This window comes from Daldinia loculata, assembly GCF_022478755.1.
Source record: "Daldinia loculata strain CBS 113971 unplaced genomic scaffold F4817scaffold_168, whole genome shotgun sequence".
NCBI lineage: Eukaryota > Fungi > Ascomycota > Sordariomycetes > Xylariales > Hypoxylaceae > Daldinia > Daldinia loculata.
The window spans coordinates 1-8,073 of NW_026055022.1; the positions used below are offsets into that span (position 1 = coordinate 1).

An 8,073-nucleotide genomic window follows, 5' to 3' on the forward strand; every position below is an offset into this window, starting at 1 on the left:
GCGAGGCGCGCGTCAGCGCGCCGAGCGCCCCCCCGAGCGCCCCCGAGCGCGGTCTGGCGTGGTGGCACGTGACCCTGTGGGGATGAGCGGCTAAAGTTCGGAAAACCGATATAAGGGGATGGGATGACATAAGGGGGGATGACATAAGGGGATGACATACGGGATGACATACGGGATGACATAAGCATGAGCTTCGCTAAAAGTCGGGCTCTTGTGGTCCCCACAGGGGGGGCCCTCGGTTTATTATTAAGTCCAAAGGTCTACTTCGCTCTAAAAAGCCGTCTAATTTCTTACATCACGATACGAAGTCCTTCAAAACGGGAATCTCCTGACGCCGTACCCCACTCATAGGGTGACCAACTGCCGAGTTTAGTAGCCTGTGGATCAGGCTATCCCCCCTGAAGTGCAAAACACTACTGTACGTTCTTCCTTCGATTTTAGCAAGTCGGGATTCAACGAAGGCTTGGTACATTGCTGGTTAAGGAATGATGTACATACGGACTTTATCCAATTGGACTCCAAAAGTCTGTACTATGGTTTTCTTGCGCCTCGGAAGTTGGCACCTATATATTCCCCGCTTCCTTCGTCGACTACTTGACTACCACTTACTTTATCTACATTGATATACGAGACGTTGACTAGTCTCGACAACATAAATATAAATACCTTACAATATCCTCATAAACACCCAGTCACAGTATCAGAGAAACATCGTACAAGTTTCCTCGACACTTCTTAGTTAAAAATTGGCTTAGACCAAACCTACACTTACACAAACTACAATGAGCGACAACTCAACACAACCCCGACCGCTAAGTGTCATCGTGACCGGCGGCTCGAGCGGGCTCGGAGCCACGATGACGAAGTACTTTGCTTCTCTGGGTTATGCCGTCAGTATTCTTGACGTCAACACCGCCTTGGGCCACAAGGTGGTGACCGACATAGGATCAGAGTATCCGCAATCAACTATCAGCTTCAAGCGTGTAGACGTCACATCATGGTCAGACCTAGACACAGCATTTAGGGAGGTCTACCAGCAGCGCGGCGCCGTCGACATAGTCATGGCCAACGCTGGTATCTCGGAACAAGGTGCTAGCAGTCTAACGCTCGTCGACGAGGAGGAGCCGTCGCAGCCAAGACTCAGGACGCTAGACGTTAATCTAACGGGTGTGATATACAGTGAGTTTCATCGATGCTCGTGCGAAAAGCTACACTTTTACTAACTAGTACGGCAGCTGTTAAACTTGCAGCACACTACATTAGGAAGAACAAGCCAGATCCCACAACAGGATCACGGGGTACCATCATCTGCACTTCTTCAAATGCGGGTCTATACCCATTCCCCGTAGCTCCCATATATGCTGCCTCAAAAGCCGGCGTGATCGGGCTCGTTCGATCTCTGGCAAGGGTTCTCGAACGCGTCAACATTCGCATCAACGCATTAGCACCCGCAGTCCTCGGTAAGAGCATCCCTCCTATATAATATATTCCCCCATCCTAGCCCCTTTTGGCTTCTCCATAGTTACACGTATCATCAAAATCTCGTTGACTAGACTAACAAAAGAATATAGAAAGCGGTATCGCTCCATCTAAAGCCTTATTCGAGGAAATGATCGTCACGCCACAGGAGACACTCATCAAGGGCATCGCGCAGCTCACCGGGGACCCCAAGATCAACGGTTCCGTAGCTGAGATCCACGGCAACAGCGTGACGCTGCGCCCGCCACACGAGTACGTGGACGAGGCTACGCACTCTAACCTTGAGACTTTCTGGAAACTCGGCGTTGCTTGAGGCGGTGATTTTATTCCTTTGCTAGAGTCTCTTAGAGAATAGAAGCGGGGACGGTTGGTAATTTTCGGCTACTATGGAACCGCTATGTGTTAGGCATTTTCGGGAGTAGAGAAAAGGTACTAGGCTTGGATTCGTGGGTGATGCATAATGTAAGGCTATTGAGGCCTGTTTATGAGGCCTGTTTAATGACTACTACCAGAAGCATTTTCAAAGCAAGCTGTACTGTCAATGTGTGCTCCTTCTATCTGGCTATACAGCAGTTTCTTATGTCTACCTCATAATCTCGAATGGCTATCCCCCCCTTAATTAAGCGCCTATGCGCCCCTTTCCCAAGCGTAGCATACCGAAGACGACTCACAGCACCAGTTAGTCTACTCCACACTTGGGTACTACCAAATAGATGGCTATGGAATATATAACAGTCACGAATTCCTCAAAAAGGCATCAAAACAACTTTGCCTCAAATGAATCTAAGTCGCAAAAGTCCCAGGACAGAAGCAAGAGGATTCCTTTTCACAGTAGATGAAGCGAGTCCATTCGATATTGGTCACGGCCTAGTAATTACCTTATACAAAGGAGCCAGGTTTTAGCAATGAGTGGTATTAAATAAATGCTTATTCTTCTTTGTAAAAGGAAGCCTGAGTTGCCTTACACGCACAGGGGCTATAAACCCAGGGGCAGCCTGAAAGGCATTGTCGTAGCAGTTGATTCCTAAGGAATCACAAACCGTCTGTTGCTAGGCATTGTCACAACAGTGACTATATCTTAGTATATGATTTTCGAATTGTACTGTTCACCACACGCAATAAATATATGATTAAGTATAGGTAGTGACCAACGCAACGTAACTCTTAGTCCAGCTCGGGACGACACTTCTTTTCCCTCTCCAGACTAGATTGCATAGCCATCCTTCTGAATACTCCTTTATAACCTTTACCAAGGTAACACTTACCTGACTCTATACCTCTGAAGTCGCATAAAGTAAGATAACTAACCTACCCAGGTGCGTATTTCACGACCTGACTTACCTCCACGTCACGTCGCCCTCGGTTTCTTCCTTTCTCTTAAATAATTTACAAATCCCTACTTTGCTTTGACTACTCCGAGTTAGCACTTCCCCGTAAGGTGTACAATAATCCTATCCGTGAGCTTAGAGCAACCCTTAACACAAGTATCCAAGGTAAACAAAGCAGATTTCGCAGGAAAGAAGGACAGGTACCAGATCCATCGCCCTGACGCCAGTGTCAAAGTCGCGATATAAGATACCATTGTAGGTCCAACTTACCATGTCAAGGATTATTTATTATGATATTGACTGGTTCGAGGACGGCTTGCATCCCGTGTGGAGCGACAGCGACCAAGAGGGTGACCCTCGGGACGTCGACGTCGATAACATGGACGAAGAGATTTCGAGTCAGCTTGCTCGAGATCGCAATGAGGAATCCGACCAAGGATACCAGCAATCCCCCTCGCAACAGCGCGACAACATCACTATACCTATCCAAGCCACTCTAGACGACTGGGACGTTCTTTCCAGTTATATGAGTTACGACTCATATGAACTACGTGCTTACTACGACGAGGACGACGAGGGCTGCTCGGAAATATGGCTTGAAAGGAGCGAATTGGTCACAGCGGACACGTACTCTTGGTGGTGGTTCCCGATCGTGGTTGAAAGGGTGAACAACGAACTGTACAACTGGGACCCCTGGTACCACGACGAGGGGTACGATTCCTACGATGAGCGGTACGGTTGGCTAAGCAACCGGGATTGGGAAGGTGAACGCGAGTTCGGTGGTGATGGGTTTTTGGGATGGGGTACAGCTGTCCCAGACGAAATCGACGAGAATCTCCCGAACCTGGCCAACTTCCCTCCTGACCGTGATTACTTTATTCACCCTCGTCACCCCACCGATCAGTGGTGGCCACTCTCGTAGTAATACTCGTTAGGTAAGTCGGTCCTAGATTAGACGGAGAGGGAGGTTTCTTGTAGTCGAAAAGCGTACTTGAACTGACGATGTATATTAAGGGGGGTTTAGGACCGCGTCATCGACCATATCGCTCGAGGTTAAAGATGCGCTGGCATAGAATAATTCGCAGCATATGGACCATATTGATTGAGATTTGGGTCTGCAAAATGGTTGGGAGGATGGATAAATAGCTAGTCATCGTGAGCCCTATTTCAGAGGTTTTTTCCCGCATACCCCCTAATCTAACAAGACGACATTTATTTCGATATCCAACTTGGTTGGTTCCTATTTGAACGTGACTTGAATGTGACAACCTGCTTAGATTTGGCGAATAACGATCTAGTAAGTCTTTGACCTCGAAGAGCTGCGTTCGATATTGGACATTATGATACGGTCGACAACATTGCTACTAGGATTGACTTCGTATATCGTGGAAGCGCGAGGTTACGAAACGGATGCAATTAAACGCAAACAAGCACGGTCCTCAGAACCCTTCAGAGCAACAATGTGGACGATTATGGTTGCACCGCCTGCTTATGCCTAGCTATTAATGTACGCACGTAACGAGCTGACGAGTTCGTACCATGGACTCTTACCTCGATCGTCGGACGATGGATAAATAAGGCATAGCGGTGTAAGACATGAACGAATAACAAAGGCGGGGAAGTAATGAAGTCCGGGGTTTAGTCTGGGGGAAAAGTCTGGGGTAGTATTGGTCTGTATTGAAGAGGAAGGTTGTCATGTGATTCGTGAGGGGAAAAGGAGTAGAGAAACATGCCACTCGAAGTCTGAGGTGCGTCGACCACAACCAAACTCCCATTGTAATTCTTATTTTGACTTCACCTGAGAAGTCAACTTCATCTTGTGCTCCCTGCTGTCCTTCATTTTTGTATCCAAAACACTAAATTGTTAAAAGACGCCGTCAGGGGTGAATCCTTAGCACTTAGAGCCGACCGCTCATTCGTACTCGTGATTTATAAGCCCAGAATCTCTTCTCTAGGAACTACTCCCGTGCGTGATAGTTTGTTAGAACGCGGTATTTTCTTCCAGGCTTGTTGCTTGTCTCTCACACCCGAAAATGTATCCTCAATCCGTATAAAGCGAACAATCGACTCTAGACGACACGCAACTCGAACCCGTCTTGGCTCTTCCAAATAATAGCGTCCTAGGCGAAAATATGTCATTGGCATCTTTCAGCGCCGTTGAGAATCGAGTGGTACTCTCGGTGCTTTTCGTTCGTATTTTTCAAGAGTAGGATAATGCCCCGGGTAGAACCGAAATACCCAAGCTGAGGCGTTGGCACGGACCGATGCGTTGTGGAGACGCTGCTCAACACGAGGCAGAATGCTTTGATGCCGATGCCATTCGGGCCTTCCGACAATTCACGGTTGCAACATGGCACCAAATCCACCAGCCATATATCATAAATAGGTCTGGAACGGCGATACTATGGCCTCTTATTCTTGATCTTCAAGCCTAAGAAGGAGCGATATCAACCGGAGCAGAGCCCATAATTTAATAAGCATGCCACCCAAGATAGGCCATGTGGGAGTCCAATATTCATATTCGATGCTTGAAGAAATATCAAGGGGTGATGACCAGGACAAGATCAACTTGCATCACGTAACAAGTCCACTCCAAGAGCATCGGTAGCTAATTCGACCACACAGCATCAACGCCTCGCTAGTCGCTGTCGCTTCTAATTGAACCCCTATAGGCCAATCCCTGATGCAGTTAGGCAATTCGGATACTCAGCCCTAAGTTTCAGCAATCTTTATAGATTACGCCTGGATTATCTCCGTAGGGAGAATAAGCCGGAACCCTCGAGGGCAACTCCTTCGGTTCACCTGTGACGGGGTATAGGCCCAGTGTGTCCGACCAATGATCCAGCATTGTTGCCTACTTCCTCGAAGTTGTTATCGAGAAGTCATAATGTGGTCCTCGTCGTTGAAGTTTTCTTTTAATGGTACCTGGCCGAGTCCATCAACTACGCATTTTCGTTATGCCATGGGTGCGCGATATCACGCTGTTGTCCCTCTTGTTGTCAACCCATTAGAGCCATGAGCCGTATTAACCTATTCGTGGTATCTGTTGCGGTAAGGAGGATAGCGAGGATACCAGAACGGCTATCGCTTCCTGTCTTGAAAAGACATTTGGACATTCGTCATAGTCGGGGAATATATCTTCGAATACGTCTAATAGTAAACAGCGGTTATTAGTTCAAAAAAATATTTTGTAAAAGGAAAACGATACCAGGAGTCTTCTGTCAGCATCAACATTGGGGATCAACTAATACATATACACAGTACCTCCAGCTATTATCAGGACATCCCTCCCTGTTAGGCTTTAGCACATCGGATCGGTCCACAATTAAGACAACGAAACTTCAAGTCGAACTCTAACCTTAACCCTAACGCACCTAGCCGCCCACCAAGCTCTTATCAATCCATCAACCTGACCTCATTACTTTGGTACCTGCCCGAAGCAGCTAGTCCAAACAGCTAAATTATCTCTTCTTCTACTCCGCAACGTACAGTACTCTCTCGTCATCCCCCCAGACCAGACAAGGAAAGGCTAGTCGTCTCCGCTCCCTTTTTATTCCCCAGCCAGAGAGTCCACATAGCGCCCAATTGCCCTTCCTGATTGGCTGCTTCGGGAGAGGCAGGGAGACGTGGTGGGGGTTTTATCGATGCGAGGACAGCTAGAAGATGGCAGACCAAACCGTCTAAGTGGGCCATTGTACGGCTCAACGGGATGTGTTGCACAATCTGTACAAAGTTGTGCAGGAGCTAGTCGAGATACAGATACAATCGTGTCTTGACCCTGGCCAGGGAATCAAGCGAATTCGGTGGATCAGATCTTAAGCGGGAAAACCGCGCAAATCGCAAATCGTGGGGATGGTCAAGTGACCAGGAGCTCTGCTACGAGTATTTTCTTATAGGCGTATCACGATATAGGCAATATATCATGATAATTGGTGAGTGGAATTTCTTTTGATTAGCCCATCTGGGACAGTTCACGAATTCGTTTCTCGTCATCGGGCATAAAAACAAAAAAAAAAAAAGGAAGCCTCAGTGATGTTGGTGAAGATGGTGGTTGTATTTTACAGACGCCAACCAGAGGTGGCCTTAGTTTTCTCCCATCTTTACATGCCTGAATGCAATGCAAACCCTCCCCTAGGTTTTTTCCCCTATCCACGGGAGTCTATGGACCTCTAATTACTCTAATGCTGGTTCTCCTATTGAACACGGTGAAGGCACGAAACCATCGCGGTGTACCCCTCACTCCGAATTTGCTCATTCACACGTTCCAGACCGTAGTGTGAACCCCAGCCTCCGCAAGTATGGAGGTTAAGTTGCTTAAGTCTGTTTCCCTTATGTTAGTATTGTTTTGAAGACAAGAAAAAAAATTTGGTTGCGGGATTTTCGGATATTACGTACGAACTTGGCCATGAGGGCAACCATGAGGTCGAAAAGACCGATGGCTTCGACGAAAGCGAAACCCAGAATGGCGTAAGAGAAGAGCTGGCCACGGAGAGCGGGGTTGCGGGCAACACCGTTAAGGAGAGCAGCGAAGACGAGACCGATACCGATACCAGCACCAGTCAGACCGATGGCGGCGGAACCCATACCCAAGTTCTTGGAGACCTCGACCATGGCCTGGGCGATCTCAGAGGAGTAAGCTCGGCGGGGAGTCTGCTGGAAAACCTGGCGGGTAGTGGCGCTCAGGATCTTGGAGGCTTGCTGTCGCTTGACGGCCTGGAAGGGAGTAGCATTGCCTGAGGTTGGCACATGTTAGCAAGCGCACAAACAACAAACGAAAATTTTTTCACGCAGCAATTGAAGCAATTGAAGTATCAATTGAAGGCATTATAATATTTTTGATACCTCGTCAGATATCAATGGGTTAAATTAAAAGCTTAAACATACTGATGGTTCGCTTAGCAGCAACGCTGGTCAATTGAGTTCGCATGGCAGGTCGAGCGACCTTGGTGCCCATGGAGGAGGCGAGCCTGGAGGCGACAACGCGAGCGGAGGCCATTGTGATAGACGTGGATGTGAGATGGAGGGGAGAGGTGTTGGTTGCTAAGACCAAAGATGACTGATAAAAGAGAAGATGGGAGGAGCTGGTCCAAATCGTCGAAGGAGAGAAAAAAAATTGAGCTTGCTGACTGGTGTGTGAGTGGGAAAGGAAGAAAAGGAAGGGAGAGCTTCGGAAGAAACGAGAGGAACAGAATCGTCCGGGTTGGCGGTTACTTGGTTACTTGGTTGCTAGTTAGCAGCTGGGTACCTTAGGGGGACACAGTGCAAC

At 47.9% G+C, this 8,073-nt stretch overlaps 3 protein-coding genes across 3 annotated transcripts; 2 read left to right on the forward strand and 1 right to left on the reverse strand.

The window, feature by feature from the left end:
- The first annotated feature begins 79 nt into the window (after nucleotides 1-79).
- F4817DRAFT_355440 (putative short chain dehydrogenase/reductase) lies at nucleotides 80-2,389 on the forward strand. The gene is made up of 3 exons (XM_049305657.1): nucleotides 80-1,179; nucleotides 1,236-1,460; nucleotides 1,572-2,389. Exons 1-3 carry the CDS (start codon nucleotides 783-785, stop codon nucleotides 1,790-1,792), a joined length of 843 nt encoding a protein of 280 aa, XP_049153282.1. The 5' UTR covers nucleotides 80-782; the 3' UTR covers nucleotides 1,793-2,389.
- Nucleotides 2,390-2,428: 39 nt separating this feature from the next.
- Nucleotides 2,429-4,443, forward strand: F4817DRAFT_355443 (uncharacterized protein). Its single transcript, XM_049305658.1, has 3 exons — nucleotides 2,429-2,889; nucleotides 3,078-4,292; nucleotides 4,359-4,443. The coding sequence occupies exon 2, from the start codon at nucleotides 3,079-3,081 to the stop codon at nucleotides 3,727-3,729; it is 651 nt and encodes a 216-aa protein (XP_049153283.1). The 5' UTR covers nucleotides 2,429-2,889; nucleotide 3,078; the 3' UTR covers nucleotides 3,730-4,292; nucleotides 4,359-4,443.
- Nucleotides 4,444-7,000: 2,557 nt separating this feature from the next.
- On the reverse strand, nucleotides 7,001-7,803 carry F4817DRAFT_321740 (uncharacterized protein; the record flags this gene model as incomplete). Its single annotated transcript, XM_049301318.1, has 3 exons — nucleotides 7,001-7,127; nucleotides 7,207-7,540; nucleotides 7,692-7,803. 3 exons carry the CDS (start codon nucleotides 7,801-7,803, stop codon nucleotides 7,001-7,003), a joined length of 573 nt encoding a protein of 190 aa, XP_049153284.1.
- Nucleotides 7,804-8,073: the final 270 nt, after the last annotated feature.

Bases quoted from the DNA above. Each gene is read 5' to 3' on its own strand.
- F4817DRAFT_355440 (XM_049305657.1), top strand. From the start codon at position 783: ATGAGCGACAACTCAACACAACCCCGACCGCTAAGTGTCATCGTGACC. The intron at 1,180-1,235 runs GTGAGTTTCATC...CTAGTACGGCAG, and splicing joins TCTAACGGGTGTGATATACA to CTGTTAAACTTGCAGCACAC. The intron at 1,461-1,571 runs GTAAGAGCATCC...AAAAGAATATAG, and splicing joins ATTAGCACCCGCAGTCCTCG to AAAGCGGTATCGCTCCATCT.
- F4817DRAFT_355443 (XM_049305658.1), top strand. From the start codon at position 3,079: ATGTCAAGGATTATTTATTATGATATTGACTGGTTCGAGGACGGCTTG.